Source organism: Scomber japonicus, chromosome 21 (assembly GCF_027409825.1).
Source record: "Scomber japonicus isolate fScoJap1 chromosome 21, fScoJap1.pri, whole genome shotgun sequence".
Classification (NCBI taxonomy): Eukaryota; Metazoa; Chordata; class Actinopteri; order Scombriformes; family Scombridae; genus Scomber; species Scomber japonicus.
The window spans coordinates 18316353-18333290 of record NC_070598.1 but is presented as its reverse complement, the minus strand read 5'-3'; the positions used below and the strand labels follow the sequence as shown (position 1 = coordinate 18333290).

At 38.7% G+C, this 16938-nt stretch overlaps 1 protein-coding gene across 1 annotated transcript in view; it reads right to left on the bottom strand.

Annotated features, from left to right (window-relative positions):
• The window catches only part of LOC128382404 (guanine nucleotide exchange factor VAV3), an 85631-nt gene that overhangs the window by 54888 nt on the left and 13805 nt on the right, over positions 1 to 16938 (bottom strand). The window contains exon 2 of the mRNA XM_053342392.1: positions 16330 to 16446. Within this exon, the coding sequence (XP_053198367.1) occupies positions 16330 to 16446 (117 nt within the window). The remainder of the gene's footprint in view (positions 1 to 16329; positions 16447 to 16938) is intronic.

Below are 16938 nucleotides of genomic sequence, written 5' to 3'. Positions count from 1 at the left end.
TTTAGCATAAAGTTTTAAATTTCAGGTCAACCAGTCATCCCTATTGGTTTTTATTGGTCACTTTATGTGGTTTGCGTTATTAGGCAGTATTAATATGTTAAAAAGCTGCCAGTTTAATCACTCTAGGTCTAGAAAGCAGGGTTGCGACAGAGAAGATTGTCCGATCACTGATGTAATTTCATTTATTATTTGCCCAAGATGAATTCTGATGTAAGTTATGGTAAGTGTGTGAAACCTTGATGTTCATAACATGACACGTTAAAATCCAAGTGATGAAATCCAAAACTGGCACCGAAACAGCAGCGAAGCAGCCCGATTAAGCAAATACAGTTCAGCCCCTGCGTAATGCAACAAATGTGTTTCCCACTTCTGCATGCGCGCTGCCAAAGCACTGTCCACAAATAGCCAGCTTGTCATATCTATATGGCATAAGTGGGTTAGCATCACTTAGCATACCCTAAGCAGCCCCCCATTTTAATCACGAACAATTAAATACGCACTGTTTCTATCTTGCTGTGCAGATTCTGTAAATTAGTCATGCGACTGTGTGCAATCTCTTCATGCCGTATCTCAGTGACTTTCGCATGAATAATTAAATGACAGAGTAAAATATGGCACTTTGAAGCCATTACAAAAGCTTAGAGTAACATAAAACAAATGGATGTATTTACAACCATTCTTAAAAAGGTTAAATTTATGGGGTCTTTTTCCTAACTTGATTCAAGAGTGTGGTCTTTTAATTTGAGAGCATGATTTATTGATTTTTACATTCTGATTTTGTAATTACTTTCCCTCAAATCCTGCTTGCACTTGGATTTGCTCTGCTTGTGCTCAAACTGTATGCTTGCACTCAGATACATTGTTGCTTGCTTCTAGCTTCAGCTCTTCTCGAACTCAGGCTGCTTCTGTGCACTCATCAAACATCTGCTCTCTGATTTCTGCTCAAAATCCCCCCAACCAATAGGGTCCAGGTGTAGTGATGACCAAAGAAATGATCCCTGCTTTCTCGCGGGCGCGTTCACATCACTACTTACAGAGTCCCATACGGACGATTACTCTTTACCGAGTTCATCCACTCCCGCCCTCCGGGGCTTTAATAAATGTACTTCCTTTGTTTTCTTGTATGACTTTTGGAATAAAAGGACAGTTAATATATATACCAGTGTCTGTACTTTTTCTCAATAACTACACATACTAGTGGTGGTACAGCACATCAACGGGGGGAGAGAGAGGAGAAAATGACGTCACTTTCATGACTTTGGCGATCAGTTTCACTCCGATCAGAGGTCAACCCTAACCCTAACCCTCAAGTATGTTTTTTATGTTAATGGTGTTAATACATGTCTTTAAATTAAACTGATGAAGTTGTATTTGAAAGAATACATCCATGATAATATGCCTGGCTTTTTAATGGATATTTGTCCTAATAGTGGATATCACCAAGTTGTTATAAAATTCTCAGATTCTCAAGCAAATCTAGATGACAGCAGTAACAGAATACAAGCAAAGAGATCCAATACTTTAAATGAATTACAACCCTGCCTGTACATCCGATCCTCACCTCCTATTAATCCTCGGTTTGGGCTTGGAGGAGAACATCAGCTCACCTGCGCCCCAGCACAGAGCAAATACAACCTGATAAACCTGAGCTTCGATATCACACATCAGACAAGATGAAGAGATTAGTATTGATTAATACCCCCCCGAAGACATGAGCTGTAATAGATAACACACATTATTTTCCATTATCCCTAGATTATGTCTTAAGAGGGACATTAGAAATCTTTTTATGAGGCTCATGACATCCTGTGTGTGTGTGTTTGTGTGTGTGTGTGTGTGTGTGTGTGTGTGTGTGTGTGTGTGTGTGTGTGTGTCAAGTTGTACAAGTTCTACAGCCTCTACAGTGTGATTGTGCATGAGGTGACATTTTATGTCATTGACCAACACCATTTTGAAGCACACATATCTACTGGTATAGTAAGGAACATTAAGAATGATCTGCATCTGGAGCGTGCTTCAAATGTCTTATTTTTAAACCATAATTTCTTACTGATCTCATTTTGGCTGTTTCTCTTGAAATATACAATGATCGTTGAGGATTCTTTCTGATTAACTAACCAAGACAGTGATAAAAATTGCAGTGGTTTAATCCCAATTCAGATGTTTCCTGTATTCTAGTGAACTAGAAACCACAATTCTTCATGTGAGATGAATCACAAGGCTTCCTCCGCCGTGTATCATTTCATCTATCGCATGCATTCAAACTTTGCAGTTGCCCATGTGATTTGAGGGGCAAAAACATTTCTTTTTGGATATTATGTAAGTCATAACAGTTGCTATAGTAAACGGTGCAGTGGGATCAGATTTTCTGAGCATTCAGAGTGGAGGAAGGAGATTAGTTTTTAGAGTCACCCCCGCTTTGAATGACAGCGCATCCACCCACGCCACCTACACCTCTTGGAAGCAATGCAGAGAAAAAAAGACCCCAACCCCCCGTCTCATTGTGGCAGCTTTGAACATCTGGAAAAAGCATCGTTTACATGCATACGGACCTCTACATGGTGTCTGCAGGATCTTTTTAGACTACAGAAAAAACATTTCTGAGAGATCTGAAGAGCATAAATGTTGCTGTAAAATCCCATTTGTTGCTGTTAGCTCAGATACGTTGGAGACATGACAGATGCTGCCTCCGGCACCTCATAAAAGATTTAGAAAGAAAAGTTTTCAAAGATGTGGTACAGACAGGGATTGAACACTTGTTGGAAATCAAATTCATTCCTCCCCTTTCAGATGGAGTCGGCAGGTGCCCAAGGGAAACTGGCCTCACAGCAGGGAGATAAGTGGACAGAGGAGAGCCAAATAAACATGCAGAATCTAAACATTTCATGGTTGCCCATCTGACCGTGGGCAATTCGTGTTCTGAATCTAAATGCACCTCGTACAGTCGTCTGTAAAGAGGATTCTTTGCTCGACTTTGTTATGAGCTGCATAGTGGAGTTTGGTTGGTGCATTTTTTATGTCCAATACTTTCATTTTGGGTTGGCTGCCAAGAGAAATCACTGTCAGCATGCTGAAAAAGCTTTGCAGTAAGTAGGACTTCACTGACAGTTTTGGAGGACGTTTGGAAAACAGAAGCCCTGATCCAGGACTATAAACTACATACTCGTGGCTCATACATCTGTTACAGAAAGGATGCTCTCCAAAAGAAAAAGGGCTTCTCTTGAAGGAATAGTTTGAGGAATGATGAAACTACTACTAACAGCTGGTTAGCCTACCTTAGAACAGAGACTGAAGACAGGAGACAGGCTTTATCTGTCTAAAAGTAACAAAATCTGCCTGCCAGCACAACTAAAGTTGCATAATTAACACAGTATCTTAATTTTTGCTGCAGTTTTTGTTTTGTTTTTTTATGTAAGTGTAACAACAACATATTGCATTGTTACAGATGGTTATGTGCCAAATGATTTCTCATCCAGACAACTTGGAACTCCAACCATCAAAATTTCTTCTGTGAAAAAGTATAATAAAACAGCTCTAAATGTCTGAGCTCAGAAATTTCAATGGCCAATTTCATGCACCCCGACTTCACTGAGAAGCAGATGCTCTGATGTCACTCCATATGGCAACAATGTGAATGATAAATTATCAGCTAAAGGCCATATAGTTATTTACCCTACCTAAAACACTGTATATAATATACTACTGATTATTTACAAAGACTGATGTCAAAATTATAGCAAATGTTGCAAGTGAGTTAACTGGTTAGATCAAGTTTCTTATAGTCAGTCATGCTTGATCGTTTGTATTTGACAATTTTCAAGTTAAACATTTTCAATCTCTGACTTAATTTGAAACGTGGATAGCCTCCTTCAGTCTCCGCTGGTTGCCTAGCAACCTCACAGTGACAAAAAGACCCAGCTCCTTCCAAAGAAGTAAATGCCAGTAGCTAAAAAAAAATGTAAAATCGAGTTCCAGGAAATATCCATCGAGCAACATGATACGTGGTATAGAGTCCTGGATCAGGGGTAGAAGTGAAGCCGCTGGAAATAAATATTTGGCTGGCATTCATTATCTTTTTCAAGCCCCCATGTTTTTCTTTTTGTCAAGCTGGAAAAACCTCTAAAATAATATTTAGACTAGAACACATTTAACCTCTGCACTGAAATCCAAAGCAATGCCATCTCTAATGTTTTGGGAAGGTTTATGTCACATTTTGAGGGTTGAGTTTTAAGGGCATCTCAGACAAATACATGTAGTCCAAATACATGTGAACAGTAGACAGCAAACACTGACTGGACCAAAGACCCACTTTTAACCAGGCCAATAGCCACATTGGAAAACAATACATCAGTCTAACCTTATTCTGTGTCATTTAGCTACACTGGGATGTAGGTCTTTCCCCTGTAGTTGCAGGTAAAAAAGCATTCTGTATTGAAGATGGGAAAAAAGCTGTTAGAAAGTAGGACAGCGAGGGGAGGAAGGCTGGTTTGTAGACCTGCACTTCAGTCTTTGTAGTCTTTGATCCTGACCACGGTGGCTGAGCATCACATACGCTCTGGCTGGCCCAGACTCAGCGGTGGCCTATAAATACCTGGCGTGTCTGCATAGCCAGGTAACCTCAATAACCAGCAACACTCTTGAGATGCAAAGCCTTCGCACTGCTGTTCAGTACCTCACACTACTCGCAGAGAGCAGCCAATCCACACCACTGCCCAAACAACAGGGAGGGAGTGTTTGTAATGTATCTTTTGATTTCAAATATTTGTACTTTATGATTTCTCTTTTTTATTTACAGCTGGAAAGAATCAAAAAATCTATTCATGTTTTTAAAATAAAAAACATTTTCCTTTCAGTCCTCCCTTCAGTTCTAAGCATTTCTGTGCTGAGCGTTTATGTGTAATAGACTCAATAGGAGGTTCCCTTTGAACTGGTATGGGGCAAGAATGTTCGACACACTCACTCACTCACACAGCATGCAGAAAAAGTGGCAAGCATATAAATTTCCCCCATACAGTCTTCTAGTTTGAGCAACCTTCTCCCTCTTTGCTCTCTTTCTCTGTGTCATATATATACACACTCTCTCTAGCATTCACACACACACACACATTTCCACTTCCAGGGGCCGGGGCCCGGTCACAGGAAGAGTGGGTGCTTGATAGAGTCTATGTCAGGACAGCACAGGAGACAAGCTCAGGAAATTTAGGGGAAGTCTAATTGTCTTGGTCCCACATGCGCACACAAAATATAGGTCTTGACGCCACAAGAAATACACCACACCAGAGGAGGTAGATTAGATTTTGACAGCATGAGTGGGAATGGAACAATGTATGCAACTTCACACTCACACACACACACATGCAGCGGATACATGTATAATGGTTAATGCATCATCACACCTGAAACTAAATTTAAATTGATCCACACACTCATACGCATACAGAAAGAAACAACTCCAGAGGGAGTCTGTGGTCACCATTTCCTCTTCCTGTTTCCTGCTGCTAACTGAGACTTGAGATGAGTCAGTACACAAGGGAGTCAATACTAGCCTCCATGCCCACACACACACACACACAAAGCACGTAGCCACTCATATGCACACATCGTTTTGCCTCATTTGTATGTACCATGTTATATATTATGTTAAAATGTCAGAATTATCATCAGAAACAGAACATATAGTATGTGTGACGGCTGTAAACAGACACGATCTGCTGGAGATCAGTAATAGCCTCTGTCTGCATCCAGCCACACTGGTGCCAATATTTCTCAAATTTCAGCTAATTCCCCATAAACCCTGCAACAGTAGGTTTTATCATCGCTGCCAAATGTCTGAAATTATCCTAATCTATCTATCCATTAGTTTTTCCTGTTATCACAAACCAGGGTGCTTCACATCAGCAGTTTCATGCCATTTTCAGACATGAATATGAGATTATTTTCAGTCCTAAAACAACTAAGATACATTTAATGAAAAAACAGATCTGTATCTGAGCCCCAACAGAGAGCAGATGCATGTGTCCATATCCCTACATTATTAGTTAACTTTTACTGTTAAAGAGAAAGATGCTTGTTTTGAACTTTTTTATTGCGTTAGCTCGTGGTCTGTTTAATCATGCTCACGTGCCTCCACTCATCAGTACATTGCTATCTACTCTCCTCACTTAAAAGAGCTAAATAATTGATTATTTTTCTGGTTAAATTGTGATTCATTAATTTATAGTTACTTAGTCTAATGTAATTGTCTGTGAAGCTGCAGCTACAGTGTAGAGCTGTATCACTATTAGAGGTCATCAATCCTGTATAAAAATATTGTTATTGTCATGTGTGACTTTCCAGCAGTCAGACGTACATGGCTGTTACCAATGAATAACATTGTTTAACTTATTATATTGTCCATATTTGTGTGACACAGTGAAATGTAATATATGGAGAATATAGTTTGCCTTATAATTCAAGCTGGAAGGTACTTAATGAGGGGTTTCCAAATCTATCTAATTGTTTATTTCTTAAAGCAAACCAAATCATTTCTAAATGTAAGGGGTTAAGTAAGGGGACATTAGTTTTATTACAATTACATTTGTAATACAGATTTATTTAATTTGTTTTGCTGTAGTTAGGACATAAGAAGGAAAGCAGAAGTTAGATCTATCATTGATTCAGATGAGCGATAACATCACTTCCTAGCAACAGAGGTATCACCTGCAATATAATGAGAAAATTATTACACAAACTCATTGTAAAAATACATACATACATACATACATACACTTTGTACTAAATTGTTGCTGGATGGACATCAACTTTGCAACTTTTGTGCTGTAATGAAGTCAAGAAGCTTATATGAGCCGAACGATGTAAAATAGAGTGTAGATGTTTCTAGTTGCAACCAACACCATTTTAAAAACATATATTTTGTGTCCATGTGTTTCTCTGTCTGGCACATTGAGCTACCTTTGGTTTCCAGATGAAATACCCCTACAGAAACCCCCTCCTTGTCACCAGGCGATGGTTACCACACCTAAGACATCCACAGCGCTCACACAGGGATCAAACAGATGTCCGCAATCATCAAAGAACTTTCCCTCTCACACCCTGAAACAATCACACAGGCACTTCAGCACTACAGCTGGCCAGCAGGGAGGCAGAGAGCTCGCTGGCTGCGCTATCCTCAGCGAGACGCATGCGTGCATTCACACTAGAAAGAATGCCAGTTGATATGAGACGTGTGATTCCAGTGGAAGCAGCTGTCATACAGTCAGTCACTGGGAGTGCATAAATTATCCACAGAGCTTTCAGCACAGGAGCTTTACAGCAGGTTCCATCAAATTGTTGTAGAGACAATTCTAACTTCAAACGCATTGTATGTGAAAGTAAGTGAACCGCACACAGCACACACAGCATGAAAATTTGAACTGGAGGTAAACGACGACTACTGCACAGTCAGTGTGAGTATATGTTTCTACAGTAACCAGACAATTAGAGCACATTAGGTCAGGGCTTAACCTGTAAGCAGGGTGGGTTAAAGCCTACGTTACCTCAAACCACTCTATTGTGCGGTGATGCGAATATTTTGTTTGCCTCAAGATTGACTTTCATTCTACATGTTCCTTTTTTTTTAAACCAAAAAACACACAAGTAAATGTTTTGAGTCTGTATGGAAGGCCTGCATAAACACTGTCTCAAAACTATTTTTAAAAAAGAGAGCCCTGCCCATGTTGTATTTCCCTCTCAAACTCAGTTCCTGCTCTCAGTTGAAACATGAGAGTCTGCCTGCCCTAAAAAACAGAACTCTCCACATACATACTTCAACTTCATCAGTCAAGCTACTCCTGCTTGCAGATGACACTTCTGTATTCTTGATCTATAAACAATGATTTCAGTAACCAGAGAGATCCCATACTGTTGACTACATACACCTTTTTCAGGGCAGACAAGGTGTAGCTGATAGATCAATAATGACTCCATTTAGGAGTCAGCCAGCATGAATAACAGTTTCAGTTGCTCCCGACTGACATATCAGTCAGCCGATATATCAACCAATACAGGACTATCGTGTATATCGGTATTGATTTTAATGTTGTCTAATGTGATATACATGTAAGGGTTTTTTTGTTCTGTGTTTTTAATTAACAATTATTTCTAATTATTCAATTCTCTGTAAAGTTTCTGTGCATTAATGTAATTTCATACGATACAGTTTATTGTACATGTCTCTGTCACAGGTGTTTGATGACCCCATTTGAGGGTCATTGCAAAACATGTATAACCTCTCTTTTAATAAGATTATTGGCCTATAAATCGATATCAGAATTTTTGTACTTCCTATTATCGGTATCAGCATCTGCCCGAGAAATCCAGTATCAGTAAGGTCATAATAACAATTGGACTGCAACCACTATTAGTGCTTCTGGTTACACCTGTGTTTTGACACGTCCAAAAGTCTGCTAGTAAAATCAAACCAATTGTTTTTGCATCTGTGGGACATATTTTCTCACCACAAACTCCCAAAATTCCAATGTGTCCTGTATATTTGTGTTCTTTTACTGGGTTTTCTCTATGAAGACAGAAAGCCCTTTCAAACAGCATTTAGACTATTATGGGAAAGTAAGGCTCCACATGTACAGCCAGACTAAGGAATCTGTTCTTTGGGCTGACAGTTTAATTGAAGGTTTAACTGAGTGGCACCGTTAGAAGCTATAGAGTAAAACCTCCTACACCACACTGGAAAGATTTTGCTGGTGATCCAGATGAAGGTAACAATGGTCTGAAAGGAACACGTAGGCCAATTTGTGATTTTATTTTTATTTTTATTTTTTTATTTTATTTTATTATTTATTTTTAATAAAAGGCAATATCAGTGCCATATCTTGACCACCCATTATAGTCATCGAGCTCTAATGGTGGCTATTAAAACCTGCTACCAAAGTAATTGTGGACCACTTTTGCTGCAGCTTACCCATGCAGTACAAAGATACACCCCAAGTATCCATTAGCACATAGCAGACACATGATATCTGACCGCACAGATCTGCTAGAGAGAGCACAGCTGAAGGACAAAAGAGACAGACAGAGAGGGAGAGATGATGGGGGGCTGGTCTGCAGATGTATCTCCCCTTTAGTGGATTTCCACGGTTAAATTTATCACAGTCAACTGAGGAGGAAGACACTAATCAATAAACCCTCCCTGTCTCTCTCTCTTCCTTTCCTTTGCTTACCCCTCCCCATGTCTGTCATTCTCCACAACCCCCAATCCCCCAAAAAATACCCACAATCAGCATGTTCACCCTCTTTAAAATGCTGGAGAGCATTGCGGTGGTAGAAGATGGTAATTGAGCAGATCCCACTCAGGCTGACTTGAGATTATCTTTGTATGAATGGCTCAATTTGAAGGTCTTAAAAGGTTTCATATGTCTCAATCACAGTGTGAACAAAAAGGATGTCGATTCAAGTGGTGGGATGAACGTACAAACCTTCATGCATCTGATAAATAACAGAGCCACACAGTAAAGGTGTGGTAATGTCATTGCAGATGGATGAATAGGATGCAGCTGCAAGAACAAGAGGGTGCCGCATCAATCTCTTATTGGTATATTTTTACATATTATACGACTAAACACATGCAGATGTGGCATCTTCTGGCCTATTCTAAGGAAGTTGCGGTTCAGAAAAAATTTGCATAGTCTACAGAAAGGACTGATCTGAGGTTACTTCACTGTATAGGAATCAGTCCACATCAGGCTCAGTGTTCATCAATCAGCCAGCTGTGCTTTGTGTCTCCACAGCCTGGACTCAAAGGATTTTAATCATAGTTTGTTTTTTTAAATGGAAAAATCAGTTTTTTTAATTCACATTTAAATATGTTCATAAGGCAAGAAATGCTTTTATTTCACAGAGCAATAGCATTAAAAGGAATAGTTTGTTATTCACTTTCTTGCCGAGCTACATTAGAAGATCATTACCACTCGTATTTTTCTATTAAATATGAAAGAAACGGTTAGCTTAGCTTAGCATAAAGACTAGAAACAGTGGGAAATAGTAGTAATACAAAATCCACTATACTGTATCTGCCTAAACTTTGATAATCAACACATTATTTCTCAATTGTTAAAAAAAAGAGAAGACAATTGGTAGTTTTATGTGGGGTTATGTTGGGGACTTCTACTTGGCAGGGTGCAGTGACTTTCTGGAATCTTGTCCTCACATGTTGTTGACCAGAAACCTTTAGTAGTTAGTAATTAGTATTTATTTATACCAGGTTTAGGGGTGAAATGAGCATAAACCAATTTTACGACCCCCAAAAAACACATATGATACCGTAAATAAATAAATGTGGTCAACTATTGCATTACTCCTTGCCTAACTAAAATAAAAACTTCATGCTTATTCATCTAAATGTGTTTTCTTGTAGGATTTAAAGTGCATTTATTAGGTAACACATTGTTTCGCACAGTGTGAGATATTGTGATGATAACGTGTGGCTTGATGAATTCCTGTCACATGACTGGCAGTCCTGTGGTTGTGAACCACTGACTGAAAGAAAAGCACAGTGGCAAAAACATTGCTAAAGGGACTGCAGCTGTGGTTAGTTTCAACATGCACACGACTTAAAGTGTACTGCATTATTTAATAGGTCAGTCCGTGACACTCATTTTCCCAAGTACTGAGCAACTGTCCATCATGTGACTCTGGAAAGCTACTGTCAGCACATTGAATCTATTTTGAAATGAGCTGATACAAGATGACTGAACATAGCAATAAAATAGAAGTGAAACAATTAGTCATTCACTCTCATGGATGATGATAGCAGCATGTTTTTTTCACTCATGTCACAACCCAAGGCTAAAGCAGCAAGATGATGCTGTAGGTCTCTATAGCTCCTTTAAATACTGCGCAACATAAACTTTGGCGTTGAGTCACCTCCTCTCTGTCTCTCTGTCTCTCTCCCCTCTCTCTCTCTCTGCCAGGTGTGTATCAGTATGTGTGTGTGCATGCCCTGTGCAGCCGAGTTTCTCTTCTCTCTACAGAGCCCCAGCCCTCCATGTGTCTACAAGACAGATGTGCAAACCAGATGTTCCCGAGGAGAAAGAGCTACAGACAGAGCTGCTGTATCTGTCTGTGTGTTTTCCTAGTCAGAGTACAAGAACACCAACAAGCCGCAAGCGTTTGTTTGTCAGGTGTATGGGTGTTATCACAAACTCTAACGCACAAGTTTTCACATCTCATTTTGAGTCTAGTCATGTTTTCTATGAAGTGAATCTCATCAGGGACTCTTCTTTTTTTCCTAGATTTCCTTCCCAGCTTTCAAGGTAGAGAAGTGAAGAGGAATTTACAGGCTGTATTGTTAAGTTCGTCTCAAGAAAGTTCAGTTCAAAACATGTCCGCTACAGGAAGGAAGGAAAATACCTTAAGATTACACAGCACAACTGTTGAAGCCCCGCAGAGAGATACCCAGCACGTGCTTCCTCACAGACTCTATCACGACTACCACACAAGCTCTAAAATAAACAGGCACACTTGTTTTATTCAGTGGCAGTTCAGCAGCTATTTTAAAGACAGAAAAGAAAAAGAAAAAACAGCTGGAACTGCAGGTGAGTGGCAGCTTCGCCCATTCCCTCCTCTCCTCACTCCATTAGCCTCTGCAGAGCCAGCCAAGCAAGGATTAAAGGGCCAGCTTGCTGTCTAATTTCAGAGATGTTAAATTCACTCCGGGCAATGTGGGATTCATTCAAGACACTTATCAAAGTGCTCTACCCAAGCCAACAGGAGTCACAGTAGGAAAATGAGGGTGAAATCAGACATCAGACCAACTGAATAGTGTGCTTAAAGGTTTAAGTGACAGCTTATCTTGGTCACATAATTGGACTGAGACTTCACTCATTAAGCCATTTACTTGCAAGTTACTATGTGAGCATTTATTGCTTGGGATATCTATAGGCTATAAGTACATTTTGAGGGTAAAATTCTCAAATGTTGTTTACTTGGAGGGACTTTGTGTGACTAAACAACTGGGGAAAAAGTGAAATGATGAAGCAGCAATACCACTCTCACATCTGTAGGCTATGCTAAATATGAAGCTATAGCTAGGAGCAAGCAGCAACAACCACTAACAAGTGCACTGGTGGTCAATTTGAAAATGATTGCTCTTAGTTAGCTTAGTTTAGCATAAAGATTGGAAATAGGGATAAACGGCTAGCCTCGCTCAGTCCAAATTTATCAAAATCCACCTGACAGTACTAAAGCTAACCTTAAAAATTGTAAAATGTTGGTTTTATACCAAATAACTGTTACATGAAGAGATATGACACATTAATTAGTGAGCATTAGAGGTTCTGGTGAGCAGATTTCGTTGGATAGAGCCAAGCTTTTTATTTCCTCCTGCTTTCAGTCTTTATTCTAAACTCAGCTAAGCTACATTTAGCACATTGATATGAGAGTAGTATCAATCTTCTCATCTCAGACTCAGCTAGAAAGTTAGTGAGTTTATTTCCCAAAATGTTGAACTATTGCCAGCCAACTTGCGTCAACCAGCTGGAGAGAGATTTTAGTTTTACATTTGGGAATGGGTTGGGATTAGGCAAAGTAAAAATGCTTGTATTGGGGTGGAGATATCTCAAAATAAAAAAAAACTAAAATATCTGCTGTTTTCCTTTAGAGTTAAGAGAAAACATGTGTTTTTATTTTTTGTTTTAGTTTTAGTAATTTGGTTGAATTTGTTAAATCTTGGAAAGACAAACCTATAATTAAAATGGCTGGGTTGCAATGAAAGAACATTACATTATGATACAGTAAAATGTGTACTTTGTATTTCTAACTATTGGAGAGTATGCATTCCGTATATGGATTCACACAATAATTGCACTACCATCATAATACAATGTAAGCTGCAAAACTGGAAACCCCCTGTAATAATAAACCTGACAGGAAAGACATATTATTTTAACTCTCCAGAGGAAAAAAGAGTTTGAACTCTTACTAATAAAACAATTTCCTCCTTTATAAACTCAAAGGGAAGAATGCTACATTCAAACAGTTGTGGGAAACAAAGAGAATACAAGAACTGATGTTTCCTCAAAATACACAGCTATATGTTGTCATCAAGAAGTAGTTTTGTTGCTTCCTCTTATTTGCTGTGACATTTGTTTTGGGGTAATGAGACTTAGCAGGATGGATCAATCGATATGACATGTGCAACACCTTATGTTTAAAATCCATGTTTTGTTACTTAATGACTGGTAAATCCAACAGACTGATGAGACATGGTGTTTCTTTAAATTGCAGGGTCTGACATTTCAAATCAAATCTAATCAAAACAGTAAAAAAGTAAAGACAAAGATTTGCATATGCATATCCTAATTCTAATTTGTCAGCAGTCCTATGTGTCTTAATTATAGATGACTTAATTTTCTCAACTACTTAATTCAATTTGTTACAACAGCAAAATAAAGTATTTAAGTAAGAGATTAAAAATAAGCTTTTGACCATCTAATGCCTTTCTATTTTCCTTTCTCTATTCTATAGCTCATTTCATTTTTCATAAGTTCAACAGTGTATTGTAAAATACTTTTTTTCTCATCTGGATGGTGCTCCACTGGCAAATTCATCTGAGAGACAGTATTAACATATCTTCTATAAGTCAGTGTCTTTATTAAAGCAATTCCTTTTCAGTGGATGTTGGCCAATTAGTCATTTTCCATTTTCAGTAATAAAACCAGAAACACTAAAATTATCAAGGGCCAGGCTCTGGCAGGGACACGTATGATTTTGATGATTATTTTCTCATCAATGAACAGCAAAGTCGAAAAGTTCAGTTACTGTCAAAGTCAACAAGGCGATTCAACAAGCGTCAGCCCCTCTGAGTGCACTGGATTCCCCATTATCAGTGCACAGTTGAACCATAATTACACAGCTCTTCATTTCACAAGCTGCTAGCTTTCGTAAACTTTTCTGAGGTAGAGTTGCTGAGTGTTGCTTGCTGACCAGCGTGTCTGACATGAAAAAGGAAGTTCAAAAGACTACTGTTTAAAAGTGCTTTTCCCACGAATCAAAAACCTAAAAGTATATTAACCGTGAGACTTTTTCTTAATAGGATGTGGTTTTCTCATGAAGGCCACTTAAAAATGCTGATAAATGGATATTAGTATGTGTTTCATTTCATTGGAAATCAAAATATCACAATCATTGTTTCACTTCTGATATGATAGTTCTGTTCTTCTGTTTATTGTAGAACTCAATGGAGGATATTAGCGTTCCATTATGCTCTAAATTCCACTTCTGAGGCTTCTTTACAGACTTCTATCATGATTACATTGAGGCGACTAATCAATCAATATATGTGTCTCCCAAACAAACACAAATGATATATTTTATGCTGAGATACATGACCTTGCCATCTCATAAATGCTTCATAACGTGTGCACCGGCATCCAACAGCATCCTTTCTCCGCTCAAGGCAGCGATAACTAATTAAACCTCCCGGGGACTTCACGAGGGCAGCGGCAGGGTTGTCAAAGAGCCGCAGACATTTTCACAGAGCTACAAGCAAAGACTGAGAATCCTATCAAAGTAATGAACCTGAGGCCAGACTTGTAACCCCTTGTAAAGTCTGCACAGTGAGGCATTTTCACCCTAATGAGAGGAAGCGATTAAACTGCAGGGTCATGTTGCTTACTTCAGCTTTAGCTCAGAGTTTAGGAGTGTGAGGAAAGCTGCTATATGGCCCCAGACTGTTTATGTTAGTGCCTGTAATGCCATTCAAGGAACAGTTCGGCATATAGGGATATTTGCTTATTCACTCTCTTGCTGAGAGTTTATGAGTCACATCTGTACGCTCAATATGAAGCTACAGCCAGGAGACAGCTCTGCTTAGCATAAATTTTGGAAACTGTGAGAAAGAGATAGCACGTCTCTGTCGAAAAGAAAATACTTAATTAACGCCTTTAGATAGATATGAAACTTCCACATCCGGTTCCAGACAACCTCATTCATTTTTGTAACTAAGCCAGAAACCAGGGTCTAGACTTTGAACAGAACTTTTCTTAACAGTATATCATGTGGCTCATACGTTTAAATAAGGACAATAGGGTTTTTTTTTTCAAAAATAGTTCAAATATTGTTGTTCACCCAATATCTATGTTTTTTAAGCTAACGTGACGTTAACAAGCTAAATATCGCGGCTTAACAGAGGAGTCCTGCCCATGAGCGAGCCGTGGGGCCGTGCTGCGGTAACGAAGACTCAAGGAGGTCACTACACCCAGCCATGAAGTAGTCCAGCACATAACCATGACTAAAATGCCAAATTTGTTTTACATGTACATTTTTGTACAGGTTAAAATAATGAGATATAACATTAATTTGTGAGCTTTACATGCGCAGGTAAGTGGATATATTTACTTTAGCACAGAGCTAGGCTAGCTGTTCCCCCCTGCCTCCAGTCTTTATGCTAAGCTAAATTAAGCATCTCATTACTCTGACTTCATATTGAACAGACCAGGGTTATTATAGTTAACTAAAACTAAGACTAAAACTAAAACTAGCAGTGAATAAATAATTTAGTTAACTGAAATAAATGTAAAATAAAAACTACAATGAACAATACAAAACTAACTGAAACTAAACAAATTTCAGATAAAATCAGCTTCGTTTTAGTTCTTTTCATTTCCTCCCTCCATTTTTACTGTATTCTGTTCCGTTTGACTTCTTTAAAAAGCGGGCTCATACCAGTATGGAGACCGCAAACACAGCATTTTACCTCAGTGTCAGGCATTAGTTCATCCTTTTCAGCTTCTACTAATCAAGGCCTTCCTCCTAATACCTGAAAAACTAAAACTAAATAAAAACTATAAAACTAAACACGAAAATAAGTCAATTCCTCAAAATAAAAACTAAACTAAAACTACTTAATCACTTGTTAAACTGACTGAAATAAAAAAGCAAAGTGAAAAACTAATAATTAAAAAAAAACCTGGAACAGACATAAGAGTGGTATTGCTCTTCTAAGCTAAATTCAGCTGAGCAAAATCAAATCCAAGCTTGTGTAAATCTTTACAAACAGAAACATACACACTGGAATCTGTGCACCAAGATCTTCATTACAATTTAAAATCCAAAACCAAGATAAAGCAGCTCTTTCACTTATAAATAATTTTGACTGAGTTCCATAACTTCCACATAAAGACAAGAGTGGGTGTGAAAGCACATTTGACTAATTCAGTTCAGTCTTTAGGGACAGCTTGAGCACACAGTGAGGGTGGATGCAGGCTGTCGTTCCCAACTATACTAGAAAATACAAGCCTCCATCTCTTGCCGTGTCGCCAAACAATCTTGCCTTACCTTTCCAAAGTCCCTGACGTCAAAAAGGTCGAAGGCCTCAAACAGCTCGCTTTTCTTCATGCCGAATATGTCGCTGCAGGCTGCCAGGAAGGTCCTGATATTCTTCAGGCACAGGAACTGTGTTGAGAGAGAGAAAGAGTTCATCTGTGAATTAGTCAACTGAAAATGTAGCCTATGGTATTTATTAACATCATGACGAGTTAATATCTTTTCATTTTCATTTCCAAAGAACTACATGTGTATTTTTAAGTTACTCTTCTGCTTTTCCGTTCTGTCTGCTAGCTTTTCATTATGACTAACTGTCTAATCAGGACATGTAGCTGAGGACCTACTAGACATACTGCAGGACCATAGCTCTAAAAGATAGATGAATCAATGTTTATAACCACCAGGAGAACATCTTCTTTCATTAATATGATATGTATCTCGTTGAAATAGGACAGTGGAGTAGTGGCTAATTAGGATGGCATCATTTGAAACAAACAGAGATATAATTTCCTTTTACTGGTACGGAATGATGCACTATTAGCCCATGTGAACAAACTAAAAAACAAAGAACAGGAAAATCAATTTACAGTTTGAAAAAGCACTTCTGTAATTTACTCCCAT